The sequence below is a fragment of the Aulonocara stuartgranti genome (genome assembly GCF_965226115.1).
Source record: "Aulonocara stuartgranti genome assembly, chromosome: 5".
In the NCBI taxonomy this organism is placed as follows: domain Eukaryota; kingdom Metazoa; phylum Chordata; class Actinopteri; order Cichliformes; family Cichlidae; genus Aulonocara; species Aulonocara stuartgranti.
In genome coordinates, this window is record NC_138943.1 from 33,412,544 (window position 1) to 33,433,508 (window position 20,965).

The 20,965-nt window shown below is 42.0% G+C and overlaps 1 protein-coding gene across 9 annotated transcripts in view; it reads right to left on the reverse strand.

The window, feature by feature from the left end:
* Positions 1-20,965, reverse strand: part of LOC309706314 (band 4.1-like protein 1) — a 102,134-nt gene that overhangs the window by 48,698 nt on the left and 32,471 nt on the right. For all 9 annotated transcript variants that reach the window (XM_082532697.1, XM_082532698.1, XM_082532696.1 and 6 more), the window contains exon 2: positions 811-948. In XM_082532697.1, the coding sequence (XP_082388823.1) occupies positions 811-849 (39 nt within the window). In that variant the 5' untranslated portion in view covers positions 850-948. The remainder of the gene's footprint in view (positions 1-810; positions 949-20,965) is intronic.

Genomic DNA, 20,965 nt, shown 5'->3' on the forward strand with positions numbered 1-20,965 from the left:
ATTGGCTGTAGACCTCCTGTACAGTACAGAATGCGTTCAGTTTGTCAAATTTACATAAATCTTCGTTCGCTAGCAGTGTGACTCTATAGTGCTGTACTGTGTGTCTGTCAGTTTTCTCCCCAACAAACACAACAATGTCAATGAAACATAATACTGGACTTATTTTTCTACAAAGGTGGTTAAACAAGAGAGAAAAATGTGAAAATTTTCATGCCTGTCTGAGAAAAGTGTATAAAGTTTAGTGAGGGGTTTTACAGCCTTAAAACATCTATAACAATTGTAAAAAAATAAAGTTGGCTACTTGGCGGATTTCACCTATCGCAGGTTATTTTTAGAATGTAAGTCCCGCGATAAACGAGGGACCACTGTACTTCCATTCAAACACAGAAATGAGCTAGCAAGCAAAACAATCACGCTGAGATTTTTGGTGCTTCACTTTCTTTATAGTTTCACGCAGCAAGACCCAGCAGCCTCCAGGAACCACTTTCAACCAGTGGAGGAACACACATTTTTCCAAAGCAACTGGTGATTATACACTATCCAGTATGTGTGTATGGCATTACAAGATACAGGAATAGTCTGGCACAGATTAGTCAAGAAGATTAGATAATGGAGTAGACGTAAACAGGTTAATGAAGAACAAAGACTTTGGTTGTGTAGACAACAATTATTTTTCAGATTAACTTTTACTTAGAACAGTTCCAAACTTACTATATAAAAGTTATTATATCATGTTTTTACTGTGTTTCCACCAACTAGATTTCTGTAGCATTAACAGTAGCCTCGTAGCACTATGAGATCCATGCTCACCTGTTTCGCTATTTTACTGTCAGAGGCTGAGTCCTGCATGTCTGCTGCTTCCCCCTGCTGTCCGGGAGGACTCCTTGTTTGCGTTCTTCACCTCTGACTCGAGGCCTTCGTCTGTCACTTCAGCAAAGTAACACCAACCTGAGAAGAGACAAGAGCATTGCAAATATATAATATCAAGTTTATAATGAAAAATAACTGTGTGCAGGGCTACAATGCTATATCGCCGTCATTAATCGTTCCCCTCTTTAAAAAAGAAAAAGAAAAATTTTAGAAAGTGAAACATTCTAAACACAATTGCATGTATTCCCAAACCATAATGGCGCCTTCATTATAAATTCTAAAAGCTATGCTTTCTTTGTAAAACACCACTTGCAAAGACATAATTCATGCTGCCGTCAAGGGCATTTACTTTAATTATAAAATCCCTCACTGAGCCAGATAGTGATCATCTATTTAAGCAAGGCAAGTTCTGACACTCAGGCGACGAATACCAGAAAAAAGTAAATCAGGTTGTGAGCGCTATAGTCAGTATTTGCTTCAAATACCAGCTGTTAAAGAGAAAAAAAGGGTAACAGTAGGAGATTACTTATCCATCAGCAGCTACGCCTGTAATTCTTCAGTCTGTCTGATTTGAGTGCATATGTGCACAGAAGTTATTAAACCTAATAGTCCGTTGTTCGTCGCATAAAGAAAACATTCTGCCTAATAAATCTAAAAATGCATAGAGAGCAGCAGACGCTTTGTTTCAGTTATGTAGGTTTATTGAAGTCAAGTGTTAATTTTCCTGGATATTTGTTGGAGCTTGCTGTCTTTAGTTGCAGGGTATAGGTGTGGGTGGATAGAACAATAACCGCAACTGCAGACACACAGCAGAGCAGCCAGTTATATCGGTTTGCAGAGGTGTGTACTGTTAGCACGTCTAAACAGAGGCCCAGAAGATAAACACTTAAGACACTTAAGACACTCTCACAGACACCTCTGCACTAGTTAGAAACCACAGCGTAGAAATGTTGCAGCAGATGCATTGTTGAATTACTATTCTACCAACTTAATGCAACAAGTAAAGGTTCAGTTTATTTAATTGGTTCAGGAATCAGAGCAGTAAGCATCCATTGCAAAACTGGTAGGTTAGCATTTGCATGGATGCATATTTTTGTGTCAGTTTTATCTAACTAGTGACTAAACAAGGTTTTTTTTAAGTAAAAATCACAATATTTCCTTCCAAACTGTAGTGGAGTAAAGAAATAAAAGTGAAACTAAATAAAAATACAACTACATAAAAACTGTAGTCTTATATATCTTATCTTAGATTAGTTTAGCCTGTTTTAGCTTATTGTAGATTAGCTTAGGATGTGTTCGTTTATCTACATCAGTGGAGAAGTCTGCGTTAAAGGCTTACTTTACACCTACTTTACAACACACAATACTCGCAAATTAAATTTATACAAAAACAGAAGTAGGTGCAAATTTAGGCTGCGAGTTTTCCAGGGTTTATGTGGCATTTCACCTTGCTTTAGCAACATTTCTGAGTCTGGAGTGGTAATTAGTGAGCTTTAGCCTGTTTCTCTCTTTTTCTGGGCTTTGTGCTCAGTTCAGGAAGAAGTTTTCCAGGCTGATATGAAAGAGGTTTTCCCTTAAAATGCCTGCGTGTTCAGGTTATTGTGTAACAGTCACAATATGTGCAGTAAATAGCCAGTGTTATATATGGTATGGAGCAAACATGCATCAACAAAACAGGCTGTCTCGTATAAAATGACTAATGGAGAGGATACATCAAGGACTTCTGTTTGCAATATCCCCCCCCATCTCCTGGCACCATATTACTTTTTTTTTTTTTCAGTTTTAAACAAGGAAGCTTTTTGTGACTCAGATTTTGTTTGTAGTACTTAGAAACGCCATCACAGGAGAGGTATTCAGTTCACATTGTAGATTTTCTGTGTAATAATTTATGTTCTTTTCTGAGAAGTCTTGTTTCAGCGCTGAGGCTTCATGTTTAATGTCTCGGAAGCCCACGTGGGTTAGATACATTTACGTGCGAGATGCAAAAATAAAAATGACACTGTGTGCACTGCCTAGTCGTCTGTTAAAAGGGAACAGGCAGCTCTGCCTGCCAACAATGGATTTCTCACTGTATGATTGCTGAACATTAGCGGAGAGCAGCGATTTAAGCATGAAGCTTCTGAAGCCGTGAAACATTTTAGTGCGAATGGCCCAGATACACACTAGTTAAAACTTCCTGCTCCTGCTTTTATTTTTGCAATTTACTGAACAATGAAGAAGCTGCTCATTATTTTTTCAGTCTAGGGGCGAATTAAAACAAAAAAAGATGACCCAGGAACACGTTCTTCCTTAACCTTTGATCAAAAGAAGGCAGTGTAGATAATGTGCATAGCAGGAAAAATGCTTGCGTTATACAGAAGTCCCCTGAAGGCCTGTGCTGTATATAATCCATACTGTATATGACCCTGGAGGTCTCTATGCCCCACAAGCAGCAAATCACATCAAAATAATGCACCTGAGGATTGTAGGCAATCACAGCCAGCATGGGCAGCACAACCGGTTCACACTGGTTCAGAGGAAAAGACAGTCCCCTCCCGACTCCCAACCAGAGGTCTTGACATACACGCACGTGTTTAAAGGAGTGTGAACCCCTCCTCTCACTCCTCCTCCTCCTCCTGGTCTGCAGCTCTATCACAACTGCACCATTACTTACAATCACAGCAAATTGACAGAAATGAATTCTCCTCCTTGGGGACAAAAGTGAAGCGTGGACTGGTATGTCTGCTCAGGGCCTCATTTCCTCCTCGCTGTCTGATCCAGCTGAGTACTGAGCTATGAGGTGCCAAATCAATTTTCTGTCACTGGCTGGATCGTGGGTATGACTGCCAAGTAAACTTCCCCGAGTGAAGAGGTAAAGCTCAGGTATCGCATTCTGACGGAGGAGGAAGCACAACACCGGCGTCCTCCCCTGGTCCAATTCAGTCAAGCCGAAAACACCGAGCCTCTCCCCTGCGTGCTTTACAGCTGCGCGCTTTCTCATTCTGTCCAAGAGAAACAGAAGCTGACGTGCCTCCCCCACCACCATCACCGTTTAAGATCCATCTGGGCTACATGACACGGTGCATTCATCTACAGCCGTTTCTGTGAATATATCTGTCTCAGTTGTGCTGTGTTCACAGCAACAAATTACCTGAGAGCAGCTCCGCTCTAACAGTGTCTGTTCACGGCTGTGGACATTTTTCACTCTCACTTCAAACACGTTAGCAAGCCCACAGCCAAGCGTGACACATTTTATAACCATACTCAGATCGATAGCTACTGTTGCTTTTGAAGGGATATCTTCGATTCACGCCAGCCGATAATGAGAAAGCCTGTCGAGGACGCGCGTTCAAGCAGGTAACACGTAAGAGAGAATACAAATCACACGATCCGGAGCGGGCTCGGCGCTCGATGGGGTCTCTTATTGAGACATCTCTTGAAATCAGATTAATTACCAAATTAACGCAGATTGATGTCACAGAGCGAGGCAGTCAAGCTCTGCAAAGGCATTAATTTCCTGCAACAGACTATTACCCACAACGGCCTCGATCACCGCTCTCAGCGAGACCTCTGCGGAGGAGAAGAAAGAATCTGAGAGGGCAGAATGTGCTACATGCTTCCTTTGTTGTACGCTGGGTGCAGTTTACTGACAAGGTCTGCCTTTGATATCTGCCATCAGTAATAATAATTCATTACAGGGAGCGGTGTATTGTTTCCTCAGAGGGTTATGACACGCTACTTTTCCCTAACAAGTGCAGCCTTTCCCTCGTGTTTCTTCTGCCTCTTTCTCTTCACTCTCATCAGAGCTGAGCTTTCATCTAAGCTAGCCAAGTGGAGGGAAAACGAGGGAGGGAGCACGCACGTCTGTGGAAGACTACTGGCTCGGCTCTGAGATGCAGTTGCCATGGTAACGGCATAGAGCGCCTCTCTTTTTTTTTTTCTTTCTTTCTTTCATGCCCGCTCTCCTCTGTTTCTCCAAAGAGGAGTGACAGAGAAACAGCAAGACCGAGCGAACGAGGAGGGAAAGATGAGGCGGCTAGAAAGACGGGCGGATGGGGGTGGAGAGGTTGGGAACGAGGATAAACGGAAAAGAAAAGAAATTACAAGAGGCAGGAAATAAGCTGATGTGGCACCGCAACTCAGAGGAAATGTCAAGCAGCCTTTCCTCTGATTTTGCGTCGGACGAGCTGCGCACAGGGACTGACATTGAGGCTGCAGGCCACCTCCTGCTAACCTCCTTCTACTACATGCTGAGCAATGAGAACCCTGTGCTCACCACTCTTTGCTAATCCCATTGTACAATCCACCACTCTGGATTGTACAATAGGTGATCTTAATCTCATTTACCATTAGCAATGCTTCAGAGTAATCAAAGAGCACCGGAGAGTAAAAGAAGTGAACAGAATAGCTGCTGCAAAGGGCTGTATGCTAGATGTAGGATAAATGCAGCCAAGTGAAAGAGTCCAAAGAGTCCTACTGTTTGATGATGAAGCAACAGCAGTGATATGTGGTATAAAATGTAGATAAAAGAGATATCTTGGGTTCCTGGTACACGGCGCCTTCGCTCAGCCCTGCTTCAGGGCTGATGTTCAAGTACAGTAAAAACAAGTCGAAGAAGCGACTGTGAAACATTCCAGCAGCAACAGTTCTCTGAATATTTTGCATATCAAAGTTATGTGACTCATATTCATATTCACAATGGGCATTTTGACTTCGGCAACACTGCATTTTGGGATTGTTTGCAGTAGCAATGCACACACCATACACAAGGCATTTAAGTGTGAGTGTTAGAATACAATATGTTGCCAGTGATAATAGCGGGAGTCACTATGAAGCAATTTCTGTGATGTTATACACATTGGAAACAATCATCTACAATACAGCACAATATCTGTGCACCTGAAGATGAAAAAAATATCAATAAGAGGGCTACAGAGCATGAATTATATATTTATTCCCCACACTGTGCTGTCAGTGTCTGTGTACTATCACAACTGTTTTACCTGAACGCTGTTTCAAATCAGTTATTTAGCTCTCTGATTTGACTTTTACTTGCAGGTTCATTCATTTCTATTTTCATTTATGAAGTAGCCACTCTAAGTGCAATTAGATGGGAGAGTTGTTTAGAGGCGATGCACGTTTTCATGAAAATATCAAAATTTGCAGCTAATGTGTTGATAAATTTATACAAATTGAGCCCGGTTCTTCCAGTGTGTAACTCACCCATTTGGATTTTGGTAACTGACAGATGTGGCGACACAGGCAGTTGCTCATAATTGTCTGCTAGGCCACACCTCAGCCAATACAAATGTGAACTGTAAAACATCATTATGGTAAAGTCAAGAGACCAAAACTGAAAAATGCTGTAAAATCCTGCATCTTTCCCCTAGCACGAAACTTTTTAATACTGGCCACACGTTAAACTTTTTTTGCAGAGTTGAAAGATAAAATGTGGTCCATGCATTTTCTATCCTCACTCTAAGGTCACTGGGCATCTGCTACTGTGCCGGGCAATAGGCTACCTCATCAAGTTGTCAGCAACTCTGGCTCTTCCTCCCAAAAAGCAGCAGTGCTGCTGCTAGCATGTCTCGGCCCCACTGATCTGAGGCGCACAGCTACGTGTCAGAGGCAGTTCATAAAGTCGATCCGACCGAGAAGGAAGAGAGACTCAAGGACGCTGCCCTCACTCGCTCTAATGATATTCTCTTCCTAAACAGCAATGTCGTCGGGGCACCTCTTGTAGCTGGAGTGCCCTCTCATTACTCATGAAGTAATCATGGGTGATCATCAACCAAAGTACAATAACAAGATGAGGCTTCGCCAGACAGCCAGCACAACAACAACAACAACAGCAGCATGAAGCTCCACATTCCTACAGTGTGTCTGGAATCACCACAGAGGAAGACAGGCTGTGTTTTCCTTAGTGCAGGCCTAGCAGGAGTGTCGCTCTCCAGACTAAATATGTGAATCAAGATACGAGCTCACCAAGAGATAAGTATCAGCACACAAAGTTGCAGATAGAGAGCAGAGTTATGGAGAGGGCCAGAAGTTGAGGTTAGTATAAATTGCTGCAGAGACATCCTTCTGTCACAGCGTATCTAATGTGAGATGACCTTTCTGATGCTGGGCCGGAGACTACTGGAGTATGCACGAGGACCTTACCTCTGATGGATCAGTCTCTGTGGGTGCCCAGAAGATGCTCGCAGCGGGGGCTACAAATGCAGCGTTTTTTCCTCCTCCCTTGCACTTCTTCCCTCGTTCCCCACGCTCACAGCTGATATTGTGATAAACAAGCGAACGCAATGCAACTAAAGTGAAACCTAGCAGGCTGAGAGCATGCTAATGAGAGTTTAAAACAGGGAAATGAGGACATGGGCGTGGGAACACATGGGCGGTCGAAGAGGCATCATCACGAACCTCGAGGGCAGGGAGACACATGATAGCAAGACGAAGCTTGTCGGCTCGTCGGTGCGCTGTCAAAGCTGTGCAAAAACCTAACTCACTGATCGGTGCTTCTTGAAGGGCAGAGGCCTTTAATGCTGCGTCTTTTTTACATATTTCCTTGGGTCTCCTGAGAGTGTCAGACAATAATAGCCAAAGTCGCTTCCAAAAGAAGTCCTCCAGCAATGTTTGTTTCTTCACACTGCCCACTTTGTGTGTGAATATCTGTTATTTCCCAGCTAAAGTTCATAAATGTAACTAACTTAATTTTATCAGGTAATAGCAAAAGAGAAAAAGTGCAGTTTGTTCCACTTTTGTCCCAACAGATGCATAAAACATGTACAAGCGGCAATTAAATGCAGCCATTTTAGATGTGAGGCTATGTGCTTCTGTTGTTGTGTGAAAAAGAAAAAGAAAAGGCGCTGTCACATTGTCAAAGGCCATATGTGTAATTGTCTCCACAGGAAGCCTCCAATGTGCTACAGTTAATGAGAGACTGTCACAATGGTTGCACTTCCCAAACCAGATTCTCAACCACTGTAATCTCTGAACAGGAAAATTATTTCCTATTGCTTAGAATCACAATTGCAGCTGTTGGGTTTGTTTGGCTCTTGGAGAAGTGCTGATGACAGCAAACAGCAAACAAGTCCGTGCAGTTCAGAGAGTCACTTTGAAGGAATCTATGCTCACTAGCATTTGTACTGTTTAATGTTGCAGGGTTAAAGGAAACTAGGGCACAAACGAGGGTAAACATTGTTAAGATGCTGACAGCATTAACACATCAGTTGTTAGCTTTGTAGTTTACACTGGCATGCGTCAGTTTTTAAGTTCAAGCCTGTAACACAAGGTACATGTGCAACCTTCTCACTCGAATCTCAAACAAGCTGCTGTTTGTGCTCCGCGGTTTTGCGATCACGCTGTCAACAAATCCACATCTCCGCTAACAATTTCAAACTGCTCTCGTCTGATGACCCAAACGGCTTCAAGTTTTGCCTCCACACAGCACACAAACTCGGTCAATCATTTTGCTTTTCCCTTTGAAGAAATGCACAAACACACTTACCCCCACACGCCGGCGTTCTCTCACTTTCTCTTTGATTTGCCCTTTCTGCGTTAAATCTGCTAAATTACTTTTCTACGTATGTATTCAACTCATGTTTATATGGCTTTTCATTCATTTTTACATGCTTACAGTTATTCTTGCCTTCAGTAAAATTTCAATAGCAGTTGTGGCAATGCACAAATAATGCTGATTCACTGAGTGACCAAACTCTCCATGTGTCTGGTGCTGCTGTAGCTTTATAGAAATTGTTTTTTTTTTTAGCCAATTAGGGCAGCAAACGAGCTCTCAACAAGATACTAAAGGTGCTCTAAAGGTGATGTGGGTAGCTGCTTCCATGTCAAGGTGACATGCGGTTCAGTATGTCATCCCGTATGTTGGTTCAGTTGATGTTAAAGGTGTGCCTAGGTTCAGTATGTCATCCTTTAACCTCTGTTTTGTTCTACCACTTCGGTGGCTAACTTCTCCATTTTGCTAACTAGCAAGCAATTTGTTAACTTGTAAAATTACAGCATTACTGAGTTTATTTAACAATTTCCTACAGAGAAAAGTAACAACTTTCAACTTTTCAATACTGAAATACTTTAAAATTCTTCATTCATTCAACATGACTGCACACCAGTGAACAAAGCAAGGTCCATAAAGACATGGATTGAGTAGTTTGGTGTAGAAGAACTTGACTGGCCTGCACAGACTCCTGACCAACAGAACGCATTTTGGATGAATTAGAGCAGAGACTGTGAGCCAGGCCTTCTCGTCCAACATAAGTGCTTGGCCTCACAAATGCACCTCTGGAATAATGGTCAAAAATTCCCATAAATGCATTCCTAAACCTTGTGGAAAACCTTGCCAGAAGAGTTGAAGCTGTTATAGCTGGAAAACCTATGGATTAAGAATAGGATGTGAGCCATATTTATATGTGTGCGAAGGCAATTCAGTTCAATTCAATCTTATTTATACAGCGCCAAATCACAACAATAGTTGTCTCAAGGCGCTTTATATTGTAAGGTAGACCCTACAGCGATACATAACGAGAAAACCCGACAATCATATGACCCCCTATGAGCAAGCACTTGGCGACAGTGGGAAGGAAAAACTCCCTTCGAACCGGTGAAAACCTCCGGCAGAACCAGGCTCAGGGAGGGGCGGGGCCATCTGCTGTGACTGGTTGGGGAGAGAGAAGGAAGACAGGATAAAAGACATGCTGTGGAAGGCATGGTAGAGAAAATAGTGTATATACAAAGTAAAAATTTTAGTGCAAAGAAAATCTGTGTTTTATCTAGGAAAACACCAGGTCAAGGCATGAAGGTTTTATTGTTTGTGGTGTGTAAAATGTTACAGATAAATTACCAAATGTTTCAACTAAGACGTACTGGTGTCAAGTTGAAGATACTGGCATTGGTTCTCTACCATTGTCTGTTTTGGTAAGATAAGTGGTATTTGTTGACTTTAACGATGCTTTTTCTCATAGAAAACAGACATTTGTGGAGGCTGGAAATGAATGAGGACTGGTTAGTTAACCAGCGAAGTAGAGCATTACAAGGTCAAACCAGAATAGTGAAAAATGAATATTCCAGCAGGGTTTGCCACTATACTTTAAAATTAGTGTCATTTGGGAAATGGTTGCCAAAGTGCAGCTTAATTTAATGCCACAGCATTCAGTTCAGACTTGGTATCATTATTTCCTGAAACATGTTTTTCAGTTTATCTCAAACTCATGCCATTTCTCTGAGAGTAATGTTTTAATAAAGCCATTTATTTAATGGACAAGAACTGAGCGTCTGAAAGATAACGGCAGAAAAATGAAACCAGTAATTCTACATATTCTTTATCTGAAAAGGGCTAAAGGAAAATGTTTCAGTTCTATCTGTCCTCGATAAAGAGAATTCACATAACAATGATGATTTTTTAATTTAAAGTATTAGTGAGACGTTACAAAAAGCTCTCCTTAGATATTTCAGCCTATAACAGTGAGATAAATAAGTCTGTTGTGAAATCCATCCCTTCCAACCAGGAAGTTGTGAGTCGTGCCTCATGATCCCGGTATAAGCACCGATACAATACCCGCCTTTGTTTCCTGCAGTGTTAGCCCGACTGGCACAAGGCTCAGATTAGTTTTCTTTTTTAATGGAAAACTGATCTGCAGACAGGGTTTCTTTAAAACCGAGCACCCAGTGAAGAGGAGTGTGTCTCAGCACAGTCCATTTTTAATGTAAAAAAAGGGCGCGCTTTCATCTTTTGTGGCCCTTTCTTCATGAACTTTTGATGTATCCAAAGTCAATCCGAGTCCCACTTATTCTCAATCAAAAATACGACTTACACGTTCAGGAGGATTTCAGCGCTATGCCACACAAACGTGACAACGAAGCCTTGTGTCAGCTGGCATATATTATGCTAATGGTCACGCTCAAGTGCATATTGCAAATGCATGTCCTTGTAAGAGAGTTCATCGGAAAGAGCAGCACTCTGTTGGAATAACTCCAGAGAACACAACACAGCCAAGACTCGGTTATCTGGATACTAAGGACACAACTAGCTGCCTCCTAACACTGAGCTGCCGTTTGCACACAGCAGTGCCCTCCAAGATGATTTTTCCAATTTCCTTTCACCCTTACAAGTCATAGCAAATGCCATAAATCAACAGGAAACGCCGGGTGTCAGGAACCCCTTACAGCATGACTCATCTCTTCACAGGTCGCCTTGAGTTATAGTCCCAATCTTTTTTTTTACTGTATCTGAACTGTACTCAGGGGATCAACATGGATCAGCCAGCAGCACACAGGAGGAATTGTTGGGATTCCCCTTTGGGAGGATGCCTGGAGCTAATTTGTTTTGCAATCCCATTACATTTGTGATCAGAATTCCTGGAATTTGCAGGGACTACTCCACATGCAAGGACACTGAACAGTTGAATTTGCTTCATGCCGACCTTTCTAAAATGAATGAAATACTGCAAGACGCAGTGATTCACAGCATCGAGGAAACTATTTCACCTTTGTTGCATTAAACAGAAAGATAAAAGCTGCTATTTTCATCTCCAGAACACTTCTACGTAGAACTTCCATGAATGTTAATGGAAACATAAAAACCTCATCAGAACAACACTGCAGTGTGGTCCACCGGGAACAATTCAGAAGACTTAAGAGATTTGCTGGCCTCTGTGCTATTTTGGCACAAATGGACCCTCCGCCTAGCCCCCAGTGGCACCGCTCTCTGCCAGCTGAATGCATCCTCCTGCTGCAGCTGCTGCTGCCCGGCTAGCTCCGGCAGCCCTCAGTTGCTGCTGGCTAATGGACTGCTTACAGTGTGAGGGGGAGAGGGGGCAGAGCGGCTGTGGGGCATTGGATCAACATGGTGCAGGTGCAGACCATCACCACACAAAGAAGGCTGGAGTGCACGACTCAGTTTGTGAGTGTTTGTTTGCTTGCCTTCATCGCCAGTCCTTCTATGCACACACACACACACACACACGCTGGGCATGAGCTTTTCCATCATTCGAGATGAGTGGCACACACTCCAAAATGTTTTGGATACAGGCCAATTCACATTTTCCATGCCAGGGAAAATGTGAATTGGCAGAGGTCATAGCTGTCTCAAGCTCCTCCACATGGATGCAAAATGCCGCAGGAGAGGACACACGGGGAAAGAGGGGGAGCAAGACAACCTGTGCAGCACACATGTAGCCAATCGCTTAAGCCAGTGGTGTAAAGGTGACCGTGCTTGTGCCTGCTTTTGCAATGAAGGCCCCTCAGGTTTGTTACGACCTCCTCGAGACGCTGAGAAACAAAGAACTGTTTTTTTTAATGTTCTCGCTTATTTTTCCATCATTTCTTTCTTCTTTTTGTTCTTTCATTCATTCAGTATTTTTTAATTATACTCACAATGTGTGCGCTTTTTGTCTGTTTTCTCCCGGTCTTTCTATTCGTGGTCTAACGCTCTGCTAATGCTCTGCTGTCATTAAAGAGGCTAAATAAATCAGTTATTATTATCCCTAACAGTTTCACAAAACACTATGGCAATAGAGACTGCAGCATCACCCACCGTCCCCATCATGGCCCATTTCAAGCTTGGTCCCTAGCGCCCGACGGAGAAGGTGGCACCATGCCACACCATATGGTATTCTATGTGGCGGAGTGCAGCACTCTGCGGGAGAGCTGAGCTGTTAAAGCACGAATCCTGTCCACTGGACTAATTAACGTCTCTGTAATCTGGGAGGTTTAACACAAGACACCCTTCACCCAGCATTACCTTTGCCAGGGCCTTTCAGCCGAGCAATATGCAACTATCTTTACACGTAGAACAGATGGCAGCTCATGATCTTGACTGTAGATGAAGGAGGCATGTTAGAGTAACATTTTATCTCTCTGTCTCTCGTTCTGCCTCTCCCCAGTGCCCTTTGTGATCTGATAGGCCTGGAATAATAAGCAGTTAGCGCGTTATCCACTAGCAGCTCCGTTGCAGTGCGGAGATAAAGCCGCACAGATCTCAGCAGGTGTGACCCCGCAGCAGAGCCTGGTAATAACAGCGGAAGCTTTCACAGTGACACGTAATTATCATAAGAAAGGAGCTTTTAAAAAACAGAATCATCAAAAGATCGACTTCAGAAATTAGCTTCAGCATGTTTAATGTTAACATTAAGGTGGTGCTGATAAAGCGCTCACTGTGTTGCCAAAACACACATAGATACAGTAAAGGATATGAATTTTAGTTCACATGGCTTCTATTATGAATTAAGCCAAGACAAAAAATCTGTTCGGCAGAAAGCAGAGCGCACAATCTTTTTCTGTTCCTATTTTTTGTCGTTATTACAGGTAAAAATTAAATGAATCAATCTGTTAGACTTGATTATTAATCTGAATTTAAACGGCAACATTTGGACAGAAAATTCTGCAGATGGATCAGATGTACATAAGAGCCTTTTGCACGTCTTCCAGGTACAGATGTGACACATTTGATGAGGTGATTTTTCACAGAAATCAAAATGTCAGCACACAAAAGATACGACCGGAGAGTCACGCTCAATCAGTCGAGTAAAAATACGGATTAAGAAACAATGTACCAAAAACAATATCAAAACAGTTTATAAAAGCAAGCAAACAGGAGACGGGGAGTTGCGGCAGGTGTTGATTAAAATGAAGCTTGAGCACGATGCTCAGCGAACTGTGAGATCACTACAGGCTATGACTGCGCTCTGAAGATAAGAACTTTGCAGCATGCACTGAGCTACATTTAGTCAAGCATCAGTCGGATCAACAGCATCTCCACCCTCCACCTGCTCGGCTGGGTTCCCAGCTGTGGTGGTTCTTATGCTGATATCCTCTCGTCTGAAAATATTTTTACATTATTTATTACCAGCATTTTTCTCCAATAGCCATTGATTGTATCTGCAAGTAGCAATTTCCTCTTTAGAAATGTATTATTGTTGGGCATGGATGGAAAATGAGTCAACAAACCCGATTTGATGGTAATAGTAAAAATAAAAAAATAACAATAATAAACTTTATATTTTAAGCCATACAGAGTAGCTAGCTCCACTAGAACGACAGCATGAATCAACCTTTAACAGGACTACATAAACTACATAAAGATACATGCTAGTAATCAAATCTATCAAATTTATGAGAGAACATTCAGTTTTACTTACTAAACCTAAAAATCAGAATGTGAATGAAGAAGGACTTTTGTGTTTCAAGTAAACAAAACCACGTCATGGTTTTGTTGGAAAGAGGGATCAAATGCCAGACTCAGAGATAAGCAAAGTAAACAATAAAAAGTGAGACTTTATCCAAGAGCAAACAAAAAAACAACAACCACAAAGTCCAATGGTTGAAAGCAAGGCAAAAAAGGAGCATGAGGAGGACAAGGGAGACGAACAGACTGTCTGATAGGGAAAGGTACCAACCACCACACAGGTGGAAACAGAAGCAAAACGTAAAACAATAAGAAGACAGATGAGAACACTAACCTCTGAAATAAAACAGAAAGTAAACTGCTGTCTGAACTGTCTGTGCTATTCTTACTGATGTTTTCACACCCACAGTTTTATCTGTGTGGACCTTATGCTGACCACCCAAGCTAGCTAGCTTAACAGTGGCGCAGCTAGCTCAACAGCTGCAAGCTAATTTATGTTAAACGCTTAATTCCTACATATTAACATTAAGTTATTAAACAAATTAGTTTTACAGACTAACTGTAACAAAAAAACAGACAATTGTTAAGCCTTAACTTCTTCACACTTCCAGGTCACCAGTTTGCCATACTGACTTAAGGTCACAGTCTGTTTGTGTCTGTTTAGCCACATGCTAAACAGACACATTTTCTGAAATTAGAAGGTGTTACATTTCAGTCTCTTACATTTTGGCGTTAATTTTGCTCTCTGGCTCTCTTCATGCTTTAAGTGGGAGATGAACTCCCCCATCTCTCTGTATCACCCACTGTGTCTACACAGAAGTAGCAAGAGCTACACCTACACACTCCGCATGTGCCTTCCGTTTGCCTTATAGTCTGCAGCGCTGCATTAATTGAATGCAAATGCAAGAGCACTAAACTGCCCCCCAGCAGGCTGGATGTAACCCTCTGCAACATACTGCTGCTTCTTGATATTAAAAGTGCTCATGCAGTTGAAACAAGGGTGTGAAGTAGCCACAGGAAATGTAAGGCCATCCACCCTTGCTCATGCAAAGTGGGGGGTGTGGTGATTTGGAGCCACAAGGACCAGTCCAACACAGAAAGACTGCCTACCATACAAGCTCACACCCACTCCTATGGCCAATTCCCAACATTTAGAATAATGGGGGTTGTTTTTGGCCCGTGGGAGGAAACTGCCTGTGAGACGACAGTACCTTCATCTGGATCACTTGTAAGTTGCAATGACTATTAGCTGACGTTGTCATTTTAAAACCATGCGGAGGTTGGTTGCAATGTATGCAGACACACCAGTTTCTCCTCTGCCCTATTTATGACGCAGTGGTGGCTTAAGGAGTGCCTGATGTGGCATGTTACCGTGGTAACCTGGGGGCAATGCAAAATCAACCTGACCTCACATATGTCTGTAAGACCTTTGTGTTTACTCCTGTATGAACAGCTATAAAATACAAAACTGGCCAGCAGAGAGAGAACTGTATTATAACATAATGGGGAATTTCTCCCTACATCTGTCTGCGTGTTAGAGGTACATTTTTGATCTGTGCCTCTTGAAAAAAAGATATACTATTACACAAGGGAAACTATTTTGGAAGCATATGGAATTAAAAGGGAAGTTTAACCAGTGTTCTATGCAAATTATGCATGCATTTGAGTAAAAGGATATAGCATAGTGAGCTTAAAACCGATGCAAAGTAAAGCATAAGTTATTATGCACTGCCTGCAAACTGCAAATCCCAGTGAAACGTGAAGCAGCTGCCCACCCAATCATCTGCAGAGCCACCCATATCGGTAAAGAGAAGAGGAATATGAATTCTTCAGTGGCATATGGTTTTTCACTAATGATGCATACAACGGAATTTGTCCCAGTAAGAACCAGCAGTTGCGGCGACATCCCTGCGCGCGCGGGTGTCGCTCTTGTGTTTGTTTGCTCTCTGTGGTATGAGATTTGCCACCACACACGCTTCGCCACCATCGATCTGTCCTCCTCAAAGTGTCCTCTGCTGCTTGGCCTTAGAAAGTGACAAACAGAGCAGGTTTTGGGCTGCCTGCAGCCCTGTTCAACATCTGTGGCACAATCTGCCAGCAGGCAGGGAGCGCGGGTGGAGGGGAGACTTTATACCACAAGGTTAACATAAACAGTGAAGTCAGAGGACAGGAGACACAAGCCAGGGGCAGTTTGATGCAGCAGTATCACTTTTTTATATGACAAGTGTTAAATGTTTTATGTTAAATTACATTTTAAGGTGCATTTTCACACCAAACGATGAAATACTATACTCATTTCCAGCTGCATCGTTTTATTCTAGGACTAGAGCATGAGCCACAGTTTGATATGGTCCATATTTATCTTATACTGTGCTCCTCAAATCAACTTGCTGTTTTACTTCTTCACCCCCCCTTAAGCCAGCTTTCTTTCAATTGGCTACATGTCATAAACTGACTGTTTGAAAAAAAAAGTGGGAGGGGCTTCAGTTCTCACAAAATGTCTTTAATGGTATCCGGTCTTTAAGTCTGACGTCATTAGCCGTGTCTGGCCCCAAACTCCGCTGCAGGTCCCAAAGTCAAACGATCACTGTGGCATCACTCAGAGTTAAAAACTGTCTAAATTCTTTCATGTGTCATAAAATGATCTGTGTGGCTGCTCTACCAGGTGTAACAATTAAGTTTAACATCCAGGGATCCATGAGAAACAGGATTTATGAAATTTAACAGAGTTAGAAGTTAGCAGGAAGTTAGCTCGCTAGTTTCCATCTAAATATAATATACCATGTTCAGACTGAGGAATTTCTAAAACAAATTAAAACATTCAGCTCTGCTATCACTTCCAACATAAATGAAGACAGGAAAGTAAACAGCAGTGACATCTGTAGGGTTACTGAAGTTGGGCTAGCTGGTATATAACAATGCGCTACGTGGTGGCTAGCGATACAGCTATGTTAGCATAACATAAACACAGTAAAGCTAGAGGATGAACGCCAACTTTATTTCACTCGATAAAAGTTGACGTGAGGCTTCCTGAGGGTTAGGGATAAATGTAATCGCATGGCAGGATGCTGTAAACGGATCAAACTTCAGTCAGGAGAACAACTGAGATAATCCATCCAAAATACGAGGTTAGTCATTACTGCATGGGCTGGGCTGTAGTTACATAGTAAGGTTTTAAAAACTGAGCTTTAAAATTAATAGTGGTAATAAAAACTGAGAGAGGCCAAAAGTGACTTTTATAGGGACTTGTTGAGATTAAATAGAACAAGTTACAAAGCAATAAAACATGTTAAAAACACAACAGCCTTAATAAACACAGAGTTGCTTAGAGCAGGGTTCATAAGTCACTTAAAGACCGGATATAAAAGCAGTAAGGGATGAAAAAAAACCTGCTATATGAAGCCAGAGGTTTCAGCTGAACTGAAAATTTCAAACTTTAAACATGTTTATTATGAGCATCCATCATTGGAACAATAAGAAGGTAAAACCAGAATAGATCTTGGAAACCATGTCCAAGTGATCTAAGTGATCATCGATAACCGTAACCCTAGCCTGTTCTCCTTGTTTCTATACCATAGGGTCAGGGGTTAAGGTTGAGGTCACGAATGATGATGATTTGGATCTCTGGGGGTTAAATGAAGGTAATCAATGTGAACAACTGTCAAAAGTGTGGCAAAATTTGGTCGACGTGTGTTATTTTGAGATAGGTTAGAATAACTGTATCATTTCCAAGAAAACAACAGTGTGTGTTCAGTCATGTGGCGCTTGGCTGCTGAGCTTGCATTAAGTGACACTGACAAAACTGACAAAAAACATGATAAATGGAATATCCTAATTTATGGAGAAGCAGCAAAGAAGCTTGGCGTCTTTGCTTGATTTCACTCTTGGCTAATGGACTGTTGGCTTGATGAACGAGTGAATGAATTAATCAATTGTCATTCAGCTGATCCTCTGCTGCTGCTGCAGGAAAACAGCGGATATGGTTCTGTTTTTGTTTCATGGCTGACTGACCAGTGCATTTTGGAATTTTCTCAGCACCGACTCTGAGGTGCAAAACAATGGGCATTGTATAGAAGGGCAGCCAGGGGACTGTTCCACATCTCATTAAGATGCTTCCTCGCATCTCTTTTTACTCGAAAACCTAAATTAAAGGTGAGATTGACTAAAAAAAGCAAGAAAACAAAACCCATTTTCTCCTGCGAATATGCAGCATGGTTGTCAAAGAAAGAAGGCTGAGGCTGTTTTGTTCTCAGCCTTTTTCGATTTCTTCGTAAACCCACTATCACCACACCAAGGCTTCTACTGACTTGATCTATTTAATCAAGATGAGAAAGCTGGAGTCCTATTTAGCTGTGAGTGCCCAAATCAGGACTCAAATAAAGTCTAAAATACTTGAGGAGACCTCATTAGAAGCAGCTTATTTAAATCAAGACAAACAGAAATTAAGGCTTTGTTTTGTCACCTTTTAAAGAGGGATTTCTGTATGAGAGGGTCTTATGTATCGAGCCTGCTGGCACACAAATCACTCCCTTAACAGTTTTCCGCCTGCATGTTAAAATGGTATTCATCACAACGGTGCAAAATGTTTTCAGTAGGAGAGACGTGTGGCTCAAAGAGGGCATCAGGGATGGGAGGAGGCACAACGGTGCAGTCGCTGGGACAGTGAAGAAGTGTTCCACCCCTTCCTATTAAAACACAAGCTTCTTCTTTTTTAGATTTAAAATTTTTGCTTGTCTGCAAAAGGTTTACCGTCGCTGTGACCTCGCAATACGATCAACTGCACTCAAGCACCGCAGCACACACGGAAAAAAGCTTATATGGAATATAATATACCAGTGAAGAATATCAAAACACGATAGCGACTCTTGCCTTAAACAAGCTGGATCAAAACACGGCATTTGCCAATGCCAACAAATATTTTTTTCCATGTTTATTGAGTTTTAAATCTAACCTTTAATACTGAAATCAAAAAGAGTTCTCGAAACATATTCAAAATAGTTCACACACCAATTTCACCCCTCCAAACGCGCACCACCATGCCCAAATTCAATTGAGGAATCAATGAAACTTAACAGTTCGGATGGCATTTGAATCTCATTTGGTTCTGCTTCAAGCCAGACGTATCCATGAATTCCATGAATTAAATTGTCACTGCTGCAGCAAATGTGAGCGAGAGAGGCATCCCCGAACAAGCTGGAGACATTTAGCAAGAGGAGCGAGCCTTCTTTTATTGACTCCTATGATGTACACGGTTAGACGTCCCCACAGATAACGCTCCAGCCTGACAAGTTAAGACGGAATGGGCAGAGTTTCCCCTAATTCACATACCAATCCCTTTATGAATGAATTCAGTCGCCTTAAGGCTCGTTCCTGCATTTGCCACAGTGACAGGCCCGGCTCATACTTTTGCCACAGTGCCAGCCAGCCTCTTTCCAAATAATCGTGTCCTGTTTAGAACCATATTTCACTCCGCTTGTTATTACACATACGCTTTAGTACTCTATTGTTGTGCGCTCTACAGTCTCGGGAGAGAGATCAACAACATTCCAAGTGTAAAGCCACAGGGAGAAAAAGCCCCCTGACGCATTAATGCTATGTGAGGTTACTCCTGAATACGGCTGGAGTTCAAAATGGGACGCCCGGCAGACTCCTCCATGCCTGCATGGGCGCGCATTCCTACCAGGAAATTACACGGGGGAATCACAAACAGACGCACACACACACCGTGGAATACACACACAGCTCGTGCTCTGAGGCTAAAGCAACTTAAATGCGACTTTGTTCACTTGAGGGGAAAATACACACACAAACATAAGCGTCCGCCCACACACTTTGACTGACACGACCTTGTTACTGCAGATTACACATTAAGGCAAAGACACGAATGCTCAGCTAATCTTTGCTATCCTCCCACTGAGGGCATGGCAGGAACCACTGCAGCACAGGAAGGAGGCTGCATCAGTCCGCATGCGCTAGAAGGGGCAGAGAGGTGCATTTCTTGTCAAGCAGCAAGCAACCATGCTTTACCTCGTGTACTGCAATGGCAATAATAAACATGGCGTATAAAAAAGACTCACTTTAAAGCACATTACAAAAATAACATGCTGGAATTTTAACCTGCAATTATTTCATAAACTGAACATTAACCTGCATGAGCATAATCTCTGACTTCGGTATGAAATGAACCACCTAAAACATAATTTCTTTTATCACAGCAGCACTCAAAGCAAAGTCAACCCTAAGTGGATAGTAGCTCTAACTTGTTTTCACTGGAAAAATATTGCTGATAGCTCACATCATGTAATATAATGCACAGCCTTTATTGTATTAGTGTTCACTTTGCACAAGCTGTTTGAAATGTATACTCAACTGCTACAAGCTAGCTGTGTGAAACGATATGCAATAAGCTAACGGATGAGCTGGTCTTTTAAAACACCAGAGTCTCTCTTGTCTTTTCTAACAACACAGGCAATTAGACAATAACTAAAGCAGGAGTTTGATGGATAGTTACTCAGATAGTCACAATAATTTGCTACAGCTAACTAGCTTCAGATGTTTTAAGCTAATGCTAAAAAAGAGCAATCATTCAGCGGGGCTCATTAAACAGTTATTTTGACCAATACCGAGATAAGGATTATTTATCAGGATTACTCAATGAATTTTTGACTTTTTTAAAATTAATTTATCTTTGTAGAGAAAAATGTTTATTCATCTCCAAGAAGCAAAATAGAAACGTATTCATTACACCTGTATGTACTAGACAGGCATGTGAGCTCCCTCTCTATTTCCCCTGTGACAGCGTAGGCTTTTCACTTTGGAAAAATAATTGCACAAGGTGATAAGATATCAATTGTCCAGCACGTCGACTATTTTCCTGAAGTCTTAGTCACTCACTGTGTTTAACCAAATGTTTGGTCCAATGGAATAAGATTGTGTTGGGGATTTCAGTGAGTCTTTGTGAGCTGGATGGATGTGCTGTACAGG